Raw genomic sequence first — 24,998 nt, 5'->3', positions numbered from 1 at the left:
CAGGCACTCTGCTTTCGCCACACGGACCTGCTTGCCATTTGGTACTCTTGCTTCTGTGGGTCTGTGCCTGGAATGGCCTCTCTTTCCATACCAGACTATCAAAACTTCAAATCTCATCCTTTGAGCTCTGGTTCCACTGCCTTCTTGGCATCTTTCCCACTTTTCAGCTGGTTGTGGCCTCGTTTTCTTTAATCAACCAGTCTGACTCCTGGCCTCCCATCTTAATTCTTGGACAACGTGGATATGTGAGAAGCTTTGGAAGATCAAGGGACGTGGGACTGAATACTCCTGAACATCCATCCCAGAACCCCACACTCCTCCCTGGTCCAAATACCACCACTAGAGCATCATCTGGAAGAATGAAAACATGATAAAAAGGGAGAGTAAATCCTCTGGATACCAATCAGCCCCGGGCTGAGTGTGCACGGTGCCTGCAGTGGGCAGGCCCTGGGGTCACAGTGACAAGGAAGAGGTGGGCCCTGCCACAGAAAGGTCTCTGGGCCTGGGGGCTGGAAGGAGAGGAAACACAATCAAACAACAAGCGTCCAGGGTGGCGCGGACCACACTGGTTGTGTACACACAGTCAAGGTCTATGGGGATCAGGGCCTGAACTGGGCTTCGAAGGCAGAAGCGCAGCGGATCAGTGGATAAAGGGAAGCTAGAAGAGAGGAAGGGGTGGTAGGGGGGTGGTCATGGGAAGGAATTAAGGCTCAAAGTCTGGCAGGCATTAGACCCAGAGGGCCACTGAAGGCCTGGGCAAGGAATTGGGCACTTCCAGGCAGGCAGAAGGGAGCAGGGAAGTGACTGGACCCGGGTTTGCATTGTAGCTATCTCTCCACCTCCTAGTGCGGGAGGGGTTGGAGAGGGAAGGCAGAGGACCCTGGAAAGAAGGGTTAACCAGAGCTGCAAATGTGGTTGCCAGAGACTGACGGCCTGGGTTTGAATCCTGGCTCTGCCACGTACTCGCTGTGTGCCCTGGGGCCAGCTAGTTAACCTCTACAAACCCGTTTCCTCAGCTGAAAGATAGAAATAGTAATAACAAACGATAATGAATAGGACAGTATGTTTAGTCAGTGCTGGATAGGAGTTAGGCAAGAATCTAAGTACGAGGCCAGCCCAGACCTCTCTCCCAGTCAGTCTCAAAGGCCACCTACTCCGCAGTTCTGCACACACTCAGGAGCAGCTGGCTGACCTTGCTCAGTCATTCAGTCGTGTCCAACTCTTTGCGACCCCATGGACTGTAGCTCGCCAGGCTCCTCTGTCCGTGGGATTTCCCAGGCAAGAATACTGGAGTGGGTTGCCATTTCCTTCTCCAGGGGATCTTCCTGACCCAGGGATCAAACCCCAGTCTTCTGTACTGGCAGGCAGATTCTTTCCCTGAGCCCCCAGGGAAGTCCTGAGTGACCTTAGAGCATGGCTAAACCTCTCTGACCTCTGCTTCCTCCATTGCAAAACAGGAGTCATAATCCCCAGCTCACGGGGCAGGGGGAAGATGAAATGACGTCATCACGTCCACGTCCGGCGTGGTGCTGGGTGCACAGCAGGCCTGGGCTGACTCGGCCGGAACTCAAAGTCCTCGGGGGCGGGGGCAGGTCTCGGAGAGTGGGAGCTGTATCAGCCAGCCCCTGACTCCAGGGGGAATGCGCTCCTCTCTTCCCCGTCAGGCTTCCAGGCCAGTCCTCTGGGCTGGTGGGCGCGGGTGCGAGCAGTTCATGATTCCCTTCCCCCAGGAACTGTGTTTCCCATGGAGACCCAGCCCCCGCACCCACCCTGGCAGTACAGATCGTGTGTGTGCGTGTGCGCGTGCGTGTGCGCATGTACGTAGGGGGGCGCACAGCGTCCTTTCCCTGCCTGAGCGGTGTTCTGGAGGGGCGGCGGGACTGCCTGCCAGTCCCAATCAATGATGCCAGCTTGGCTGTTGTCCCTCTCTTCTGCTTTTATCACATTTGGGACGGGTTTCCCCAGCCTCCTTCCTCTCCTAGTCCTTGAGACTCACTGCATGTCATTTATTTATGTATTTCATTCTCAGGGAGCCAGATGGCCAGAGCTGGGGTGGGTAGAATGTGCCTCCCGCCCCTGGCTGTGACAGCCCCTTGAACAGGCAGCTCACACACAGACCCTAGGCCACCCGGTTTCCAGCTGCTTCAGGTGCAAAACCTGACGTTCCTATAGGCCGCATGTGCCGAGGCTTTGCTGACCCCTGGCCCTGCTCAGAGGGCACTGACTGGTCCTGTCATGTCCCCTGGTCTGACAGTCAGAGGGAGAAGGGCCAAAGGCCTGAGATGCCGCCTTCTCCCAACGAGCAGGAGGAGCAGTGGTCCCACGCCCCCTCTGCCCCATGACTTGCCTCCCTTGGACCCGGGAAGGGGGCTCTCTCAGCAGGTCTCCCCTCCTTTCCTGGTGGGCATTGTCACAGGAGAGCAACCTGGTCCAAGGATGGAAGGAGGGTGGGAGGACCAGCTGTTCTCAGTCCTGGGGTTGAGGGTCTCCACAGGCTGCCCCCTGCCCAGCCTCATCCTCACCCCTATACTTGCCTGGACCCCCGTGAGAGCAGAGCACCCCCAGCATCTGCTCCCCATCATTTCCCATTCTTCCTGGCAGGCACTTTTGGAGGAAACGAGCTCTGGAGGGGGCAGAAATCATCCTCTTCACCAGCTTCCAGAGCAGAGCCGTGGCCAGGGTGTCTCAAAAAAAGAGGCAAGGGGAGGTGGAGGTGACATTCAAGGACAGAGAGATGGAGAGGCCAGCAGATCTATCTTCCTGCTGCCCTTCCCCTGCATCCCACAGCACCCCCAGGACTTGGGATGGGGCTGCGTTGATCTCTCTTAAATGTATTTACTTATCTATCTGCACTGGGTCTTAGTTGAGGTACACAGGATCCTTAGTTGAGCCATGCAAACTCATTATTGCACCTTGTGGGATCCAGTTCCCTGACCAGGGATGGAATCCAGGCCCCCGGTAGTGGGAGCTCAGAGTCTTAGCCACTGAACTGCCAGGAAAGTCCCTCTTAACCCTGCTCAAGTCTCTTTCAGTCTCTATCACAGGCTCCTCACAATTGAGTTGGCATTCACTTTTCTCAACTTCCCACCCCCAACGCCCACCCCCAGTGGCCGGGGAAAGTCTGACAGACCCAGATCAGACGCTCACCGGCTGTGGGGCCTTGGGGCATCATTTAACCTCTCTGTGCCTCAGTTTCTTCCTTCAAAATGGGACACAGCACACACCTGGTTCCTTCCTTCCTCCCAATATGGCTTTCCTGAACCATTCGGTCCCCCCATCTCCCATCGAAGCCAGAACTTTCTCTCTCCCGACTCTTCCTCCTCCCTCCCCTCGGTACTGGTGGGTCTGGCTTCTGTTCACAGCTCCTCGAGGATGGGGGCCGTGCCCTCCTCATCCTAATACCCCCCTCTAGCCCCAGACCCCCGGGTGTGGGCCTCTGAGTAGTACTCAATACATGCGCATTAAGTGGAACTCAAGGGACAGATAACACAGAGCCAGCGCAGCACTAGCCCGGCTACTGAATACCTTTTTGTTTAAAATTAGGATTCTGTGGTGAAGAGCAGCCCCTCTCATGCAGACCTTGAAAAAGCATTTGCTGCCACGTCCGCAGCTCCCTTCTGTCCCCGTCACGGTGACTGCGCCCCAGCGTGCGCTGACACGGAGCCCGCCGGCCCGGGGAGGCCCACGGGCGCACCAGATGCCGGCAGAAGGCAGCCCAGGCGGTTCTGCCACGGGCCGCGGGCTGGGCAGAGCAGCACGCGGGAGCAGCGAGCGTAATTGCTTTTTTGGTGATTCATCTGAAGTTGCTTTAACCTTGACAGCCGGCTTCGTGTAGAGAGAAAAACACTGAGTGAGCGGCAGACTCTGGGTTGGCAGGACGCCCCTCTGTGCCCCCTCCCAGAGGAGGCAGCCAAGGCTCCCCAGGTGCCCCCACCTGGCGGAGGCAAGGGTATGAGTCACTGTCCCCATTCAGGGCTGCCCACCACCCCCACCCTCAGTCCTTTGCAGGTCCTGGAATCCCAGGAGGGCTATGCAGGAGGAGAGGGGTGCTGGGAAAGAACAGACAACTTCTAGAAGTCAGCAGCTGGAAGGGCATGAAGGCCCTTGATTAGGCGAGATGATGATGGATTTTCACTTTCCAGAAACATGGCATCCTGGGATTTTTAGACCTGAAATATACATGCTGACCTTCCCATTTTATAGATGGGAAAATAGGCTCAGAGTAATCACTGCTCAGGTAACAAATGTGCCATTACATGGTGAAAATTTTAACTCTATAGCTTCAAGCGTGCATGCTAAGGTGATTCCGTCGTGTCCGACTCTTTGCAACACTATGGACTGTAGCCCGCCAGGCTCCTCTGTCCATAGGATTCTCCAGGCAAGGATACTGGAATAGGTTGCCATGCCCTTCTCCAGGGGATCTTCCTGACCCAGGGATCAAACCCGAGTCTCTTATGTTTCCAGCATCGGCAGGCAGGTTCTTTATCACTAGTGCTACCAAAGTCACTCCAACGAATGGTGCTGGGAAAACTTGATAGCCACATGCAGGAAAACTGAAGTTGGACTACTTTATACTATAAGCAAAAATTGACTCAAAATGGATCAAAGACCTACTTGCATGAGCTAAAACTATTATAAGATTTTTTGACAAAAACATACGAGGAAAGCTTCATGACACTGGATTTGGCAATACTTTCTTGGATATGACATCAAAGTTACTGGGAACAAAAAAGATAAATTGGACTTCACCAAAATTTAAAAGTTTTGTGCATCAAAGGGCACAACAGAGTAAAAAGGCAAGCCATGGTATGGAGAAAATATTTTAAAATCACATATAATGCATTAACATCCAGGATATATAAAGAATACCTACAATTTAGTACCAACAAGGCAACCCAGTTGAAAATAAATGAACATTTCTCCAAAGAAGAAAAGGCCACTAAAGTATACGAAAGGAGACTCAACATCACTAATGATTAAGGAAAAGCAAACCAAAACCACAATGAGATACTACTTTCCACCCATTAGGATGACCAGTATATTGGGCTGGCTAAAAATTTCATTTGGGTTTTTCCATAAGATGATAGAGAAAAACCTACATAAACTTTCTGGCCAAACCAATAACAAATAAAAATAGAAACTAACAAGCATTGACAAGGCTATATAGAAATTAGAACCTTGTACTTGGCTAATGCGAGTGTAAAATGGTATAGACCCTGTGGAAAATAGTATGGTGACTCCTCAAAAAAATTAAACATAGAATTACTACATGCTCCAGCAAACCACTTCTGGCTCCCTATGCAAAAGAAGTGAAAGCAGGAATGTGAAGAGATATTTGTACATCCATAGCTGCATGGTTCACAATAGCCAACAGGTACAAGCAACCCAAGTGTCCGCTGATGGGTAAAGGGGTAAGGAAAAGAGAGTGTATACATACAATGGAATATTATTCAGCCTTAAAAAGCAAGGAAGCTCTAATGCATGTCACAATATGGACGCAAGTTTTGGACATTATGCAAAGTGAAATAAGCCAGTCACAAAAGGACAGATGTTATATAATCCTTTTTATACGTGGTACCTAGAGTCATCAAATTTTGAGAGAAAATAGAATGGTGATTGATCGTAGTTGGGGGGCGTGGGGAATGGGAAGTTAGTGTTTAATGGGTAGAGATTTTCAGTTGGGGAAGATGAAAAAGCACTGGAGATGGATGATAACGATGGCTGCACGGTAACATGAATGTCCTTAATGCTATAGAACTGCACACTTTAAAATGGCTAAAACAGTAAACTTTATGTTCTGTATATTTTCACACACACAAACCCCTAGCACATAGATATTGTGGTTTGAAAAGGACTGACCTAGAGAGTCCCTGGCTAGTTGAGGAGTATGAGTGTATTTCTGAGCTGGTAAATGTTATATTTTCATCTGCAAGGATAGTTGAAAGCCAAGTCAGCCAGGGGTCCCCCACATCATTCAAGATAAGAACACATTTGACTTGGCAGAGGCTGCTCTTGGTAGTGGCCCAGTTTGGTTCCCGCTGCCTTCATTACTCAGGCCTGCTCTGCAGTCCTGTCTCATGCTGAGCACCAGGCCTGGAGGGTGGGCGGGGTGGGGGGAGTTGGTTTCCACAAATAGTGAGAGACTGTGCAATGAGATTTTACTCTCCTGCACTCTATGCACATGGATAAAACCAGTTCAGTAGAATCTAAAAATATGGGAGACTACGGAGAAAGCAGAGGCAGTGGGACTTCTCTCCATGTCTACCCCACCATCCTCCCTTCTGGGGTGGCCTGAAACCCAAACCAAAATGCCACTCTATAACCCAGAATCCAAACTGCAAAGCACCTTGGGAAGGGAGGCAGAGAAGCAGGCCCCAAGAAATACAAGAATTAAATAATACAATGAAGGCTGAAATTTCCAAGTTGATTCTTGGGTATCATTTATAAAAGTTAACAGGGCATATTTAATTTAGGAATTGGCTCACATCCTTCTCCTTACAGCTGAAACCTCATAAATGAAATATACTGGACCATTGCCCAGTGCGGAAATAAAAGTTATGAATAATGTTTCTATCTCAATCATTGTCAGTGCTTTAATATTCCTAATTACTTTAAAAAGCTAGATATTCAATATGGCAAAACTTTTTTTCTTTTTATCTCCACTTGTGAGATTAGTGCAATTTAATAAGAGTCACTCTGTCGTCTTTATTCAGTGTAAACTGACATTTCATCCTTTTACTCTTCATTATTATATAGGATGGAAGTTTATGACCAAGCATACAGCCACTCCATTTGCCCATATTGGTTCATCTAACATCTTGGAATTATCCATAATAGCTGACGTGTCTACCTACCAGAAAAATCAGCATCACCTTATTTCCTTTATGGAGCAGAAAGAAATTCATTCAGGCTTTCAAGAAATTAGGCTATGGGGTTATAAGTCTGTAAAAGAATGAAAAGTTCCCCCCAATCCTACTACTGGATTCGTCTCCTTCACGTCTATCAAAGTCATAAATCCCTTGGCAACCACAGAGGGCAGGAGCAGGCAGATGATGGATCTTTATAATCCTCCCTGCCACTTCCAGGAACTTATCCTAAAAAGAAATTGGAACACGTGGGCAAAGATACACATGTAGGAAGAATCTTTGCAGCATTTTTATGCAGGACCACAGCCCCTTATCCATAGGTCCACAACCCCCAAATCTCTAAAGAATCCAAAGGAATTTTGTTTTAATTTTCCAAAATTTATTTAGAGGCACAATTTTTGTGGAAGCCATTTGTGGTTATATATCATCTATATGTCGCTAGAAGTCATCGGTCGTATGTCACTTCAGAAATGTTACTATGTTTCATCCCAAGGTGTTGCCCAAACTCCACTGGAGGCATATGTCATATATGATGTAGTCACCATAAACTTTCCTGAACTCTGAAAAAAATCTACATTTTGAAAGCAACAAGGAACAAAGATATTGGATAAAAGATGACGAGCCTAACATACTGAAAAATCAGAAACAGCCTAAATGTCCATCACCAAGAGACTGGTTACTTTTAGTAATCCATCGAATGAAATTCTATAAAGCCACTTAAAAATTTTAAGGGAGATTCATGTTTATTGATAAGGAAGTGAGTATATGATATAAGTTGAATTTAAAAAGCAAGTTACAGAATAGCACATTTGATCTAATAAAAATGTGTCTTCATCTAGCTTTAAGAGCAAATATGCAGACAAACAACAGGGAAGGCAACCACTCAAAGGCCAGAAGAGGTTATCCCTGGGTGTATGGGTTTAACTTTTTGTCTATACTTTCAGTGCCATTTGAATTTCCTTTTAAACATGAACAGGTACCAGGTAGCGCTAGTGGTAAAGAACCCACCTGCCAATGCAAAGACATAAGAGATGTAGATTTGATCCCTAGGTTGGGAAGTCCCCCCTGGAGGAGGGTATGGCAACCCATTTCAGTATTCTTGCCTGGAGAATCCCACCGATAGAGAAGCCTAGTGGGCTGCCTTCCATAGCGTTGCAAAGAGCCAGACACAACTGAAGCGAACTCAGCACACAGCATACAGGTATGTTTTTAGAATCAGAAAAAAACACCAACAAGAATGATGCCTTTGACTAAATAAAAAATCCAAGCTTCCCTGCAAGTATGTCACATGTATAGACATGCAAATGAGAGACTCCATTCAGAAATCTCCAGATACTGCGCTGACGGAGACACCCATCCCCATTGGCACGCGCCCCATGAAGTCCTTCTAGCGACATATAGAAGGACTTCTAGCGACATATAGATGATATATAACCACCCACAGGCAGACAGGTGTCCAAAGGCACGATAGCAGGGAGGGTCAGCTCGCTTGGAGTAAACAAATTCACAATTTGTGTCCCATGGCTGATTCATCTACTTCCACGACAATACCTCAGGGCCACATCTTTCAAGCAGATCCTTCCTTCCCCTGTGAGCAACTTGGTTTTCTCATCAAGGACCTGTTTCACCCTCAGGCTGTATTAACAGAGGCTGAGCATCCAGAAGGAAAGAGAGCATAATAATTACATGTCCAGGCTTAGGTTTTTGCTTGATCAGTAGTCCCAGTTTCATCATTTACTAGCTGTGTGTCCTTTGAAAGTTCTTTAACCTCTCTGTATTTCAACTTTCTCATCTGTAAAATGGGGCTAATAATAATTTTCATATCATAGGGTTGTTGCAAAGAGTAAATGAGAAGATGAATTAAAGTACCTAGTGCACAGTAAAATTCAATAAAGGGTACCTATATCTATTATTATTTTTCCATACGAGTTTGCATCTGTGGTCAGATCTAGGAACAACAGTCAAGAGGAATAAAGGCCACAGCCAATGGAGAGAAACTAAATAGAGAAGGAAGTTTAGACAGTGTCGTATAAGAAACAAAGAAGCTTTGAAGATAAAAACTGGGGGAAAGGAGGTGATCGCTGTCTTCTACTACCTGAAGGCCTGACCTGTGGAAGGAGACTCTGATATCATCTGTACGGTTTCAGTGACTACTGTCAGTTGCTCTAAGATGACTATCTGTCCACACACAATTTGCTGTCCACTGAGCTCCTTGGGAGAAAGCACAAATATGGTAAGGATGGTCATGGAGATCCAACACCCAGCCCTGGCCTTTATCATGGGTGAGAACCAACTCATAGAAGCTAGAGACAGATTTCAACGTAACACAGGGAAAACTTTTCAATAGTCAGAATGTGCTTCTATAGGAAGCAGTGAGCTCCTTGTTAATAGAGGGATTCAAGCAGTGGTTGGAAATTTCTTGGCAGGGCATCTAAATGGTCAGTGCTCTGAATGATTTTGAGAATGGGAATCTATGAATTCTCTTCATTCAATCCTCCCATCTCTCAAAGGAGGGTTGGAATTCTTCTTTTAAGACTTTCTGTGAGTTTAGGAGTACATGCCTTGAGTAGATGCAAAGGTGGTGGCTTTTGAACCCACGAGGGTGGATTTACTGAGGAAACAGGTTGTGAGTTGCTCAGCACCAAGTCTGATGACTGAATTGGGAATGGCAGTTGGGCAGCTTGTGTTCACACTGTAAAGTAACAGGGCTACATGCTTGGTAAACACACTCCAAGGACAAGATTTACTCTAAACTGCCTAGTCCCATTGATCAAAGGCAGCTGCCCTTCCATTTCTTTCACTGGACTAGAATGAAACCCGAAGTGACAGACTGTCTGAGAAAACCCTCCAGGTCCCGCAGCCACCACAGTCCAGAAACAGTGAGTGTCAAACACACTCGTGCTGAATGGCGATTTGTATGCACTCAGGACCTGAAGAATCATGCTCTATTTCAACCTCCAGCAGACCACCCTTGACATCATAATTTGGCAACAGCAAGCAAACCTGTTCCAGAAGGGTTAACCGAATCTGAGTTAGATAGTTCCTCATCAAAGATTCATTGTAGGCAAAGTCACACAAAGCAGAACAAAGATAAGAGGGGGAAAAGCTCTCCAACATTTCAGCCGACATGTTTCTCACAGAAAGACTGCTTGAACACATTTCTTTATCTTACGTGTCCCCCAGGTGTACTTTTCATTGCCTGGGGGAGTCCCTGCCCTGTTTCTCAGCACAACTTACCTCAAAGCAGGGAAATGGGTGGAAGGAAGAAGATAGTACAGTCAATGGAAGTCCCAACACATTAGAGAGAGTCTCTGGAGCACCTCAAACTGACCCTGGGCTCCCCAAGCCTAGAGAACCACCCAAACAAGGCCCAAACAGAATCACACCCAATAGTTTGCTTTGCCTGGTAAGTTCCCATAGACTGGATGGACTGGGAGACTCCAGTCAAGGCCTTTGGGAAAAAGGACCATAATAAGATGTCACCCCAGCAGAGAGTAGAAGACAGCAAGGGCACCATATTGGGCCAGCGTGGACCCAACATTCCTTAAGTTGTCATGACCACTGCAGAATAGGGAGGTGGCTCCCCAAGACGGGTCACTGATAGGGGTTAGACCCCTCCTGGATCAGCTTGGCTATGTTACCTACTTGAGTCACACACAGAAAGACACCCTATCCCAGCTCAAAGCAGGAAGGGAACTAGGCTTCAACACTAATCAAGGACTCTTTGGAATCAAGCAAGACCATGACATTAGCCAACCACTGATCCCAAACAGTGCCACTGGAAAGAGGGCTGTCTGTGAGGACATAGGGGAAATGAGCCAAAGGGGATGCCCTCGCCTTCAGTTGGACTCTTGGCAGAGAAGCCCCTGAGCACTCGGCTGCAGTCCCACAGTAGAGGTGTGTCTGTGCTGCTGTGGGTCACTCGGCCAGTCCAAGAGCATCCGCCTCACTCGTGCTCACTAGAGAGCCTCCCCGAGGGAGTGGGAACGGTCCGCCCAGAGAGATGTAAGAACACAGTAACCGCCCCCTACAACCATGCCGTTCTTCTACCTTTGGGGAACACAGAGGCATCCCAGGGCCCTCCAGTCTCATAAATCAGTCCCTGGAGTCACTGCGAGCACCCACTGAGCCTTTGAATTAGCCACATTGAGGCCCAAACCTTGACTACTGTGACGTCCTGGGTCGACACCCATGGGTGGCATCTCAATCTCACTTTAAGCCTCAAAGACCTTACTCGGAGGTGTTTCATCCATCAAAAGTCAGAGTCGCTGTGAGCACCCACTGAGCCTTTGGATCAGCCAAAGATGATCCATAGATGACTGCACAGTTCCCCCCCACACACAACATGCAATGCCCCTCCAGACCGCCACCATGCCCCTAGAGCCCTCCACCCCAAGTACCGTCATGTAGGCATGCTTCCTCCCCGATGCCCACATTTGCCTAGGCACCCCAAGCCCAGAACAAAGAATTCAGCATCCAACCACGGCAAAGTCCCTCCCCAGCCAGAGCTGTGGCCCCGCCCAAACCCCAAAGACCCCAGACTCACCGCTGGAGCAGTCAGGCCCTCCCCAGCCGGGCTCACAGTGGCAGGTATCCGGGGAAACGCAGCGGCCGTGTACACACTCCTCTGTACACAAGGCTGTGGGAGGTCAGAAGAGAGGGAAGACCAGTGTGAAAACCAGCCATCTGGTCAAGGAGCACAATCCACTTTGTAAGGATGCTCAGAACGCATCTCTGGCTTCAGGGACAAGCAAGCTACTCCTGACCTGAGTTATTTAACTAACTCTGAAAAGGATTCAACAGGGTGTGCTTCATCTCAGCCTTGTTTCCTAAAATGAAACCCAAGCCTGAGAAATGGCAGCGTGGTGACTTCAAGAGTTATTTCCTTCAAAAAAAGGAAACACTCATTTTTGGCTATCAAACTAGAAGCTGTCTTTTTTAAAAAAACAAACAGCTGATGGGGATGGCAAGAGTACAGGAATCTGGACAATTCATGCACATAGACTCTGATCTCATAGAATAGGTGTATCAGTCGCTCAGTCGTATCCGACTCTTGAGACCCCATGGACTGTAGACCACCAGGCTCCTCTGTCCAAGGGATTCTCCAGGCAAAGGCATAACAAGTTTTAAAAAAGAGTATTTCCTCCAAGGTTTAACCCTGGGAGACCCTCCACAAAGCCCAGTCCCTACAACCCCACCCCTGTTCTCTTTCCCCATCAGCTCAGAAAATGACCCATCTTTTGGTTTCCCCAATTTCTTTCTGCAAAGGCCCCCACATTTATCAGGTTGCCTGAAAAGAATCTGTTCCCCTCACGTTTTCCCCACCTTTCTGCCCTCCTCCCCAAATGGCCCTATTTTTGGGGCTCTCAAATGTCAGCAAATCTGCAAAGTACACAAATGCTGAGGAAAAAGCAACAGCTAATTATAAGAAAGTAATTAAGAGAGACAGCCATGATGATAATTGTAATTAGAAAGTGCCTGGCAAATTCTTATCACTCAGTCAAATGCTACAGCCTCCTGAGTTGGGAGGCAATAGCAGAATAGTTTCCATCAACTACCCCAGTGCTGAGAAGGCTTATTGGCAGCAGTCTGAGGAAGGGAGATTATTTCTCTCCCCCTTTGACATCCACATTTTCTCAAGGTCATCCATTGCTCCTGAGAGATCTGCCCCACCATCTAATCCATCAGTGAGGGATTACAGAAACCTCCTTGGCCACCCCATCCCCCCAGTTTTGTAAGCCTGGGAAATCAGTGGCTACCATCAACACTGTCAGTTTTTCAGAAGGGATCTAGATGAAGCTTTTTTCCTGACAAGCAACTAGACACCTTCTCTCTGCTTGGAAATGGCCTGGGCCGGGGAAGCAGGTGGCCCCCAATGGTGAGCTGAGAGGACCTGCCACTGACTTCCAAACACCCACCCTGCTTCCATGCCCACTGCCTGGCCGAATGCGAGCGAGAGGGTGCTGTCAGGTTAGACAAGAAAGTTCATTTTGTGGGGGGTGGGGGGTCCTCTGCATGTGTGCCTGCTCAGCTGTGTCTGACTCTGTGACCCCATGGACTATAACCTGCCAGGCTCCTCTGTCCATGGGGATTCTCCAAGCAGGAATAATGGAGTGGGTTGCCATGCTCTCCTCCAGGGGATCTTCCCAACCCAGGGATCAAACCCACATCTCCTGCGCCTGATGCATTGACAGTGGGGATTCTTTACCTACTGGGCCACCGAGGAAGCCCATGGGGTCCTCTGGCCCCTCCTGAATACAAACCTTGGCTCTGAAGCTGTTGCCTTAGCTTTACCTAGGCATCCTGGCAAGGCAGACCCCAAAGAACCATTTCAGATGCCCCATTGGTTCGTACTTTGCTGACAGCCCACCCTTGCCAGCCTGGGATGTAGTGTGTCTGGGGGGAGCCCCGGCCCTTGAGTCCTTCTCATTGGTACAGATGGCTTTCAGACAGAGTTCTGGTTGTGCTCAAGACTTCCAGAGCCCCTCACTTCACGGCTCCTGGGCAGTGGCTGGGGCCTACTAGCTAACCCACTTCTTAGCTAAACCCTGACCTCAGTGACCAGTTCCACTTAGAGCCACAGTGAGCTGCTCACTCAGTAGCTAACAAGACCCCAGTCAGTCATCCCTGCTGCCTGGCTTCCCCCGCTCCCACCGCATTTGTTAAACAAGCTCAGATTCAATGTCCCCAGCGTACACCAGACACGAGGCATCATACCCTGGTTCCCCATCCCAGCCCTGTCCTCAGCGGCTCCCTCTTCCCTCCATCCCACCCCCTTAGGCTGAGGCCCCACTTTTTTCCATTCCTGAGCCCCTCACCTTCCAGCAGACCCTCCGGTTAGCTTGTCAGGTGAGCCCAGATACCTCCAGTCACCTTCTGACTGCAGACAGCAGTGCCTTGACCCCTGCACAGGGGTTCTGCTGCGGAAGGCGAGGGCAGGCAGTGGACCAGGGAACTTGTCCCATGTTAGGTCTGAAAGGCACCTCACAGAAAATCCGTCCATCTGCTTCATTTTATCCATGGAGGAACTGAGGCCTGGGGGTCTGGGATCCCATGAACTGTGTGATCTCTGGTCAGGGAGGAAGGAACTGGAGGAGGAGGCTCCCAGAGACAGAGGCCTCTGAAGGCTGAGGGAGGCGAGAGGTGACCACGATCATGTGGCCTTCATGCTGCATCCAGGCTGGACATCCTCTCCCTCCCAGAAGGTTCAAGCCAGAGAAGCTATGTCAATGTGCCAAGTCCCCTGCGGGCTGAGCAGGGGCTTGGAGCAGCTCAAGGGAGAAAGGGCAGAGACTAGCCAGTGCCCTGCCAACCCTCGCCTCTCTGGTCCTCTGACCCTAGAGACCTAAGCCCTGGCCATTGTCCTGTACCCTCTCCTTCCTGCAAGGGAGGCACCGTCGGGGGCTCTGAGCAAGCTCTTCCCATTCTCCCTTCCCGTGGCCTCTCCCAGGGACCCCTAGGACCGCGTGCTGAGGACCTCCCCCAGCTCACCCCTGGATCCAGCACCCAGGCTCCCGGTGACTCTACAAGCCGAGTCCCTGGGCCTGAGTCCAGGGATGTGGCTGCTGTCCCAGCAGTCCATCCAGACCTCATTGTCCCTCTCTCCTTATCACCCTAGTATTCTGTCTTGCCTATCTGCTTGTCAAAAACCTCAGTTCATTCATATTTCATTGGAGTTGTTTAGACAGTGTTGTTTGAAGCATGAAATATTGATAGCAAATTTCTGAGGTTCAGATAGCCATATCTGGCAACTGGGCCACTACGTGTTGTGTATCTGGTGGGGAGGGGACAGGACAGCGGTGCCGCAAGGCGAGTCTCCTGGAGGGGAACAGAGGCAAGACCCACGACGCCACCTGGAGCAGGGGCAGCCAGCTTGACACCAGATTCTACGGGAACCCCAGGTGGGCTGTCCCTCCACACAGGGCCGGGGTTTGCACGGCAGCCACCCCAAGAGTATACAGGTCCCCTGAGTTCTCTCTGACCCGAGTCCTTCATGCCAGCTGACCCTCCAGGAGAGGCTGAGTCATGGTTCTGTCACCCCCACCTCCTCCTCAGGCTCTTGTAACTTGAAATGGGGGCATTCTGTCAAACCCCCTTCTCCCTGCTGCACACCCGGGTGCTGTCACGGGCACCCTGAGGCTGGCTCTGCCGAGGGCTCCGCGGGGAAATCTGAACCTCTGCCCTCTCAGCTTCCCCCCACCCTCACCGCCACCCCACCCTCCCGCCTCAGTCCTGCCTAGGTGTTAGAGGTGCATTTAGTGATGAGCAGCATGGCACAGCGGCTAAGAGCACAGACGGCACCCAGGGAGCCGGGGCTGGACCCGGCGGCGCCACCCATCAGCTCCGGACTTCAGGCAGGTTACGGCCCCTGCTGTGTTAGTCCCCGTCTGTTCAGTTGGGGAGAGGGACAGGCTGGGCCTCAGGCTGTGTGCAGGGATTCAGTGAGCCGACAAAGTACCCAGAGCGGACCCTGGGTCCAGTCAGCGCTGAGTGAGTCCTGCATTGTTACCAGCAGGGTGTCCTCAGCCCCCCGGCAGGGTCTTGGCCATGCCTGAGCTTCCCTAATCCTCCACCCCCAGGCTGTCTCTCTTATTCTCATCTTTCTCTGAGGTCATAAACACGGGGGGTGAGCTCCAAGGGACATGGGGGCAGAGTAATGCAGGGCAGCCCCATCCCCACCCCCTTGCGGAGAGGCCAGGATGGAAGAGAATGTGACGACCTATGTTTAAACTCCCTATCTGCTATTTATAGTTACAATTACAGGACAATAAGCAAATAGTTTAACCTTCTGTGCCTCAGTTTCTTCATCTGTAAAATGGGGACAATGATAGTATCTATGTCATGGACTACTGCAAAGACTTAATGCAGTGATACATAATGAGTGCTTAGACCCAGCCTAGCCCCCAGTGAGTACCCAATAAACAGGACCTGCTATTACTAACTCTCTGTCTCTCACACACACGCCCTGGGGTCTGGATCCCATGTTGGAGATAGCTGATGGTGCTCACCACTTAGTGCCAATTCCTGTGTGCTACCGGTTTCTGAGCACCCTCTCTGTGCCAGGCTTCCCCACATGCTACCTCAACATCTATCGCAGGCCATCCACACAGACCTTGAGAGAGTTACCTCTGTCAGTACCTGTCTCTCCTTGGCAGATCTCCAGCCCCTGGGGGACAGAGGCCACTTTCAGTTGAGCTTATTAAAGCTCTCATGATGCCCAGTACACAGTAGGTGCTCAATGTTTGTAGGTCCCAAGGAGAGAGGACCAAAGCAAGCATGGAGAAGGCATGGTTGTCTTTGGTTTCAGAGGTTGGTCACAGGGAAGTCGCCATATCTCTAGACCCTGCCTCTCGGCTCAGGCTACCGCTGGACCCGTGAGAACAGGATCCTGGGTGATCTCAGGGATGGTGGGGGCTGTAGAACCAGCCCAGCTGTAGATGTGAGGAGACCCGGGTTTGTGTCTACCAGCATCCATCTCAGTGCTATCAAGCAACTCACTTTCTTCTCCAGGCCTGTAACCTCCCCTGGAATTCAGATTAGACCAGAGAGGTCTGAAGTTCCACTCACTGAGAGTCGCCAGAAGCTGCCATCTGCCCACTGTCCTTCAGGAAAGGCCCAGGCTACTGCCAGCACTCTAGTCCCACTAGCTGACCCCCAAGCCCCATCCTCCTCCCATGGTCTTGTTTTAGTCACTAAGTTGTGCCCAACTCTTTAGTGACCTCATGGACTGTAGCCCAGCAGGCTCCTCTGTCCATGGGATTGCCCAGGCAAGAATGCTGGAGTGGGTTGCCATTTCCTTCTCCAGGGTATCTTCCTGACCCAGGGATTGAACCTGAGTCTCCTGCATCAGCAGGCAGGTTCTTTACCACTGAGCCACCAGGGAAGCCCTTCCTGTGGTCTAGTAAACCTCTACTTTCAATCTCACAGGGACCCATGGTATCTGTCCTCCATTCCTTTGGAAAAGACACTGGATGAAGAGCCAGGAGACCCAAGTATGAGTTTAGGCTCAGGCCACCTGACACATGAGCCTGGGCAGGTGGCTTCCCCTTCCCTCATCTATAAAATAAGAGCATTAAAGCACATCACCCTTAAAGGCTTCTTCGACAGCTGACACTCCCTTGATGCTGGGACATCACCATGTCACAGGAGCTGGAAGCTTGAAAGGCTTCCTCTCGGCTCCCCAGTCCCAGTCACCTGGGTCAGCAAGGCCAGGCACAGCCTCCATCACTCAGCTCCACCAAGAAGCTGAGAGGGCTACAGCCAGCCCAGTCTGCACAGCTATGGAAGGTGAAATATTTTCCCACCAGAACCTCCCTACCCACACAAGGTTCCTCCTGACCGGCCCTGCCATTTCCCCAATTAGCTTGGGTTGATCTGGTCTCCCCAGTAGAGTGTGAGCTCCTTGAGGTTAAATCCAAAGTCATAAACATCCCTGGAACTTACCATGCCTCACAGTTACTCCATGAGTGGCTGTTGGTGACCCTGTCCTTTGCAAGGGAAATTTACAAGATGGAGGAGAAGGACCAGGATGCAGAGAGTGGGGAACCATGACCTGTAATGATCACATGAAGGTTGGGGCTTGTTGATGGTGGGCAAGTGTAGCCTGGAGAAGCAAGTAATGAGTGGGAGGCAGGTCGAAGTCAGCTGACAGGCTGTCAAAGAGAAGTGGGAGCCACTCGGTCCCAGCAAAAAAGGAACTCAGAGGCACACGAGACAAAGGGGCAGATTTCAGCCAAACTCAAGGCAGGATTTTCTATTACTTGGATGGCTCAGTAATTCAGAGGCCTCTTTCTATAGGTAGGTAGCAGCCCATCCCTGGGAACATTTCCGTGGAGTACAGAGGACCTGCAGAAGCTGGAGGGCAGGGGTCGGATTCTCAGGCCTCATGCTGCTGCCATCTATTAGAAACAGATGTTTAGTTGGAGCACAGCTGTGCCCACTCACTGACATATTGTCCAAGGCTGCTTTTGAACTACAAGGACAGAGCTGAGTCCTCGCCACAGAGACTGATGGTGAGCAAAGCCGAAACTATTTGCTATCTGATTCCTCAAGAGGGGACGGAACCCTCCTGCTCTAGATTTCCCAATTTGGTAGGAAATTGGATGTTGGGACTCTTAAGGTCCCTTTCCCCCTTCTATACTTCCATCATTCACTCATTCCCTAGTATGACCAGATGGTAAAACAAAGCCCAAAGTGTGGTTAGGAAACACCCAGTGATGCCCAGTCTCCTTTCTCAAGTGGTCCTCTGGGTCCCCCTGAAGGTGCAAGAGGCTGGGAAGCATAACCCTCAGCAGCCACAAAGGCTCACTTGACCCTCCATTTCTGTCCTCTCTTTTCCTCCTAGAGGGACTAGGAATATGGACAAGCTAGCAGCCACTCATGCCTCAATTGCTTAGGTGGATACTAGTGGCTGTGGCAAGTGAAAGAAGCCAAATATAAGTCCCCCTTCTTTGCTGGACACGGACTATCCATTGTTCCACTTCATCCTTGAGGCAGGTATTGGGTTGGCCAAAAAGTTTGTTTGGGACCCAAATGAACTTTTTGGCCAACCCAACAGGTTCATTATCCCTTCTCAAGCCTTTGTAAATAGTTTTATTAAACCCTCCTCAGTTAACATACCATCTGTTTCTCACCAGGACCTAGCTGATCCAGTTGCCAAGACAAGGTTTAAACTCACATCCATGTGATGCTAAAAGGTCTGCCCTTAACCTCATGCTCCACCACCACCTGGACCACAGGCTGAGATAAGTTAGTACAGTGCCAAATCTGTCACCAACTTAGCAAGTCCCCTCCCTCCCTCTGGGTCTCAGTTTCCTCATCTATGAAACGAAGGAGCTGAATGACATGATTCGAATGTTCCTTCCAGCTCTGGGAGTCTAGGGTTTGAATTTTTGGCTCACTGATTCAAGCCAAGCTTGAGAAGAATCCATTCCACAAATGTAGACGCAGAGCTCGGCATGGGAACAAGCGTGCTCCGAGGTACAGAGGCAAGGCCAGAGCATCAATCCTGAGCCGGGTTGATATAAAGCAGCCAGCATGGGGATCTTGGCATTGAACCAAAGGGTCTAGGTCAGACTTGGGGTCTCCTCTGCAAATGAACTCCTGAGTCAACACTAGCCCTTCCCTGGTCAAGGCTGTCTCTCGCTCGAGATGAGCCCTCTGAATCAATCCCCCAATCCTATTAGTATTCCATGCAAGTCCCTGAGGTGTTCATAGTAATATATTTTGCCTGGTGGTTTGCAAAGGGTCTTCTAGTTAATGGAACTATAAAAATTACTTACATGAAAAGGTCAAGATAAATAAAGAAAACTTCCATGCTCCCTGGCCAGCTAGCCTGATACCCAGCTAGGACAAAAGAAGGCTTGGGAGCCAAGGAAAGGAGGTGGTAGCCTCCCAGAATTCTATAGCACACAGCTTCCAGAGTTTTCCACTAACCCCATTTTCCCCAGTGTTTCAAGGCACGTTGATCAGCCCTCCATCAGCATTCTTGGCTGGAGCTCCAGATCAGGCTGTCATTTGATTTGGCTTGGAGGTAAAATGACCTACATCCAAACAGGCCTTGGTGCCAGTTCCAAAGCAACACACTTAGCACGCGTGATCCTGCCGTGGCCAAGGTCACATAGCATGTGAGGGTGGTGGGGGCGGGTGCTTGTGTGTCTGTGTCAGGGAATCACCAAAGGAAGTTCTAAAACAATTCATCAGATGTGTATCATTCATTTCCTCTCCAGTTACCAGCCTGCCACCCCTTCCGTGGCCAGAAAGAGCCAAAACAGCTGGTCAACACATCTAGAGTTGGCTTTTAATTGCTGCAGTCACCTGTGGCTCCGAGACATGAATACTCAATCTTTTTTAAAAAGAAGCATTTCACCTGCAGGGCTGATAGGATGGAAGGACATGAAGGGCCAAATGCTCTCCTGGTCTGCGGCCTCCAGGTCCCCTTTCTTCCCAATGGGTGGGGGGGTTGGTCCTAGGGAGGCTCCCACAGGACCCTGGGCTGGGTAACCAGGGGCTTGTCACCCCCACTCAACCAGACACATTGGCCCAGAGCCACTCATCTTAATTCAGTGGTACCCTAGCTGAGTTTTATCCTTTGGCATCTAGCTTCATCTAAAAGCCCAGGTCCCTGTCCTGCCACGTATTAGCTGTGTGTCCTTGAGCCACTTATCTTGTCCTCAGTTTCCTCATCTACAAAATAGTTGTGAACTTAGAGGTAATTCATGCAAAGTGCCTAGAACCAGAGGTTGGTTATAATTGCTGTTGGTTGTTTTTGTTTGTAATGCTAGTGTTATTAAGATTCCTCTTCCCAGGACTGGCCAGGGCAGCTGGGATATGTGGTCTCACAGTATCCTGAGGCTCATTTACAGCTCAAAAGGTGATAGAGTGTCCTGGTTTCTCATTTACCCAGGCAGGGAGGGGAGCAGCTAAGCACTGCGAATACTGCAGAGACAGAGGGTAGGAAGGGAGGAGACACAGTCCAGGTTCAACTCACTGGTGAATTATAATTTACCCAGGGGAGCACCATCCACACCCCCTTCCTCTTCCATTTCTCAGAAAAGAGGAGCATGGAACACGAGGAGGCCCCAGGCTGCCAGGCTCTTTCTCTCAAGACAGACTAGCGGTTGTACTTTTGGGGGGAAATGTGGACTTGGGGGTGGCACCTGCAGCCTGGGGTCCTACCTGCTTCCCAGCACCCTTTGCTTATTCATGCAAGTACCCACCTTCACCTGCCTTCCCCTGCTGTGTCCCAGGCTCCCCGGGCAGGGCTTATGCAGAGGAATCCAAAATGAGGAACTGGCCAGGTCTTCCCTGCCCTTGGGACTCCCAGGCGGTCAACACTCCTCCAGTTTGCTCTTGATCCGTCCCCACAAAGAGCCCCTCTGGCCCCTAAGAGCCTGGAGCACCCCCTCAGAGAGCTGTACACAGAGGAGCAAGGGCTCAGCTCTGATTTCCACAGTCCAGGAGCATGAGGCAATGAGAGAATGGACTCGGAAGAGAGTCTAAGAATGTTGCTTCCTAGTTGTGTGACCCCTAAGCAAGTTCCTTCACTTCTTTGGGCCTCAGTTTTCTCATCTTCAAAATGGGAACAATGGGAACTTCCTGGGTGCTCCAGTGGTTAAGATTCTGTGCTTCAACTTCAGGGGGCACAGTGTCAATTCCTGGTCAGGAAACTAAGATCCCACATGCTGCAAGGCCAATAAATAAATGAATAAATAAATAAAACCTGCTCAATCACTGTCCCATGGTTGTTAGGGGCATTAACAAAGGGAAAAAACACTCTCAAAAAATTTACAATAAAAAAATAAAATTGGGACAATGATGCTCTCCCACAGAAGTTGGTTGCAAAGTTAAATTATCAGTATATATAAACTGCTTAGAACAGTGCCTGTCACATAAGAACCACACTATTACTTCTTTTGAGATCACCTACTACATTCCCCTGCCTCGGAGCACTCACTCAACCAGAAAGCATTTATTAAGCACCTACTACATGCCAGACACTCTGCTACATGCTAGAAATACCTGAAGCAAGCAGCTGCAGTCCCTGTTTTCTCAGCGTGAGAGTGGGAGAGGGAGACAGTGAGTGAGCGAGGACACTAAGGTGTCCCTGGAACCACAGCAGTTCGGGGTAGGCCTCTGCAGTTCATCCTACATGCCAGCACACAACCCGGTACCCAGCAAGTATCCCATAAATATACACGGAAATGACTGAGTATCTGAATCTGTAAAACATCTCTCCCCTCTCCCAGCGCTCTGCCCGTCTCTAATGTGGGCCAAGCTGGTTAGGGTTGAAGATGTAACTCAGATAAGAGGCCAGAACAATGCCAAGTCCCAGGTCTTCCCATGGTGGGACAATGAAATGCCCTTTAGAACAACTCCAGGGACTCTCCAGCTTAGAGTCAAGGATTGTTCCAGCAAAGTTCAACAAGGATTTCAGTCAGGTTTGGGCCCTCACATTCCAGCCAGGAGCCCTGGGGGCCACTTATCATCAAACTCCAGGATCAGATCACAAATGCCCCTGGGGTCCTGTCTTGTATCTACACTAGTCACCCCAATATATTAGCCTGCCTCTCAAGGCTTGTCTCCACATAGCTTGAGTGAGTGAGTGACGTCGCTCAGTCCTGTCCAACTCTTTGTGACCCCATGGACTGTACCCTACCACGCTCCTCCGTCCATGGGATTTTCCAGGCAAGAATACTGGAGTGGGTTGCCATTTCCTTCTCCCATTAATAATTGTTCATCAGTTAAAATTGCTGGGTGGCTCGGATGGTAAAGAATCTGCCTGCAATGCAGGAGACCCAGGTTTGATCCCTGGGCCGGGAAGATCCCCTGGAGGTGGGCATGGCAACCCACTCCTGTATTCTTGCCTGGAGAATCCCCATGGACAGAGGAGCTTGGTGGGATACAGTCCATGGGGTTACAAAGAGTTGGACACGACTGAGCAACTAACACTAAACTGCCAACTTGTCAGAAGGTTCCTATTGGGTTTGCAGGTAAAACAACATGTGCGGCCACTGGGCCTGACAGAAACACCAGCGTCACAGTCAGTTCCCACAACCAACCCTGCAGGCCCCAGATCTGCATGTGGACGCTCCTGGGACCTTCAGCCTTCCTCACTTGGTAAAGGATTTCCCAGCTGAGCTGTTCAAACCACCAATCCGGCATTCCTGCAAGGAGCAACAGCTTTTCAACTTGTTAATGATGTTGGAACATACGGCCTGTGTCAGCAACCTCCAGCACACGACCCAAGAAGATCTTTTTCTGGGTTTTTGTCTCCCGCCCCCCCTCCACCGTTTGACAGATGCCAGGCTTTCTCCAGAAAGACACATTCCAACTGATTTATTTTTTTCCTTTGGGAAATTGATCCTCAACGCCTACAAGGAAAGCAAAACATGGGGCTTGTTGAGCATGTTTTTAATGCTCTGATTTAAAAACTGGTCCCCTGGTTCTGCCTTGTGGCTTGCCCTCCCTGAAGGAGCTAGCTGCTTCTCCCAGCCACACATGACAGAGTCCCACGGGAGGTGCTGGCAGGTGAAAATATGTTCATTAGAGAGACCCCGGGCAGAGGGACATGGTTAAGCATGTGGGCTTCAGGTTGGACAGACCCAGGTTCACGTCCTGGTTCTTCCACTTGGCTAGCCGTGTGGCCTTGATACCCTAACAACACCTTGGGTTCTCCAACTGTAAGACTGCCGCAATAGCGTCTCCTAAATAAAGGGTGGTTATGAGGGGCTAAATAAAACAATGCCTGTAAGGTGGTTGGCAGAGCAGGAGGCAGCCTACACATGACCCTCATACACTCAGAACTCAGAGAATTCAGCAGGCACTCAGAACCACAGCACTTCAGAGCAGAAGGGGCCAAGTAATCAGAACCCCCACTTCCACCACCTCAGCCAGTGCTTGAGCCCCTCTCCTGCAATCCATGCCAAACCCCTCCTGAGAGACTCCTAGTAGCAGGAAATGCAGCCACTCTGCTCCAATGTCACTCAGCGACATCCACATCCTCAAGAGAGAAAGGCTCTCTCCTGCCTCCGGGCCTTTGCACATGCTGTCCCCTCCTCCCGGAGACACGCTTCCCCTCCTCTTTGTTGTCCACCTTAAACATGGCCAACTTCAGGAAGCCATCCCTGGACATTTCAAAAGGCTAGCTGCTCCTGATACACGCTCTCCTAGCACTTGCCCTTCCTTGTCAAAGTACAGGTCAAATGTTACTGTTCTGATTGTTTCACTGTCTTCAACTCTGGACCAGGAGCCTCGGAAAGGAAGATGCTCGCTCCCTTTCTCTCTTGAAACCTTAGGGTCCAGCACAGACCTGGCACAGAGCAGAAGCTTCATAAGCATCTGCTAAAACGTATGAATGAATCAATCAATGAAGCCCCTTCTGTCTGTGAACCACTCTAATTACTAGAAAGCTTTTTTGCTTCACTGAACTGAAATCTGCCTCCTCAGAACTTGCCTGTGTTGCTGCTGAGTCTGCCCCTTTCTGCTCCCCAGCCCATGTTTCATCCTGATTCTACATGACAAGCCTTCAGGGAGCTTTTCTCTATTGAGACTGAAGCTGATCAGATACAGTGACAGGAAGCCACAGCTTCTAAGGAGGGTGGGGCCGGGACCAAAGGTGCGTACGTGTGGAGAAGCATCCTTCCTACCTCCGAAGTTAACATTTCGTGCTGGATTCTGGGGCCAGGCTGTTGCCAGCAGCTGGTGTGAGGAAACCCACACCAGGGTTTACAAGCACCGTCACAGCCATGTGCCCCAGAAGTTGAGCAGCCTGTGGTCCTGCTGGTTTTAAATCTCATTCCTAATGAGGAGCTAAATCAGGAGCTACTTAGCATCACTGATTTAGGGCTTTAATAAAAATAATGCAAAGTGGAAGGGAAAGGCAGCTGTGAAGGTCACTGTCAGCTGCTCCTCCCTTCTCACCACCACCATCCCCGTGAGTTTCTCTATCCAGCCGAGGATCCCTAAATTCCCCTGAAGCCCACACACAGGAGTCGGTGCTTTCACGAACTGCGTGCCTGCTCGGTCACTTCAGTCATGTCCACCTCTTTGTGAACCTATGACGACAGCCCGCCATGCCCCTCTGTCCATGGGATTCTCCAGGCAAGAATACTGAAGTGGAATGCCATGCCCTCCTCCAGAGGATCTTCCTGCCCAGGGATCGGACCCTCATCTCCTGGGTCTCGTGCACTGCAGGCAGATTCTTCACCACTGAGCCACCAGGGAAGCCTTTTATGAATTAGTCCTTATCAAATCACATCCCTTTGTAGCCTGGGCTGTATTTGTTTCCTGCTGAGTTATATTTAGGAATATCCTAACTTCTTGGGAACTTAACACTTCTCCTTTTTGAAAAGATGCTTTAACATCCCTGGTCCAAAGAGTCTAGAGGCCTGTGACCTCGCTTTGTGGTTTACTTGTCCCCTGGACCACTCATACCCTCCACCTGAACAACTCAGGATGGGGCAGGGGACAAGACAGACTCTTAGAGCCTTTCTGACATTCTATGACTGGGGCATCTGCAGTTCTTCCCTCAATAGAGTTTAGAGAAGTTCATTTCCAACTCCCTGATGAAACCCAGTGATCCCTGGACCCAGGGTCAATGCTGTTTCCTTCCATTTCAAATAACTCTATTTG

At 50.1% G+C, this 24,998-nt stretch overlaps 1 protein-coding gene across 9 annotated transcripts in view; it reads right to left on the bottom strand.

Annotated features, from left to right (window-relative positions):
* Positions 1-24,998, bottom strand: part of MEGF11 (multiple EGF like domains 11) — a 390,793-nt gene that overhangs the window by 190,626 nt on the left and 175,169 nt on the right. For all 9 annotated transcript variants that reach the window (XM_018053635.1, XM_018053628.1, XM_018053631.1 and 6 more), the window contains exon 5: positions 11,413-11,505. In XM_018053635.1, coding sequence (XP_017909124.1) covers positions 11,413-11,505 — 93 coding nt within the window. The remainder of the gene's footprint in view (positions 1-11,412; positions 11,506-24,998) is intronic.

This window comes from Capra hircus, chromosome 10 (genome assembly GCF_001704415.2).
Source record: "Capra hircus breed San Clemente chromosome 10, ASM170441v1, whole genome shotgun sequence".
NCBI classification, from domain to species: Eukaryota; Metazoa; Chordata; class Mammalia; order Artiodactyla; family Bovidae; genus Capra; species Capra hircus.
Note: the sequence above shows the minus strand (reverse complement) of the source record. Positions and strands in the feature narration are given on the sequence as shown.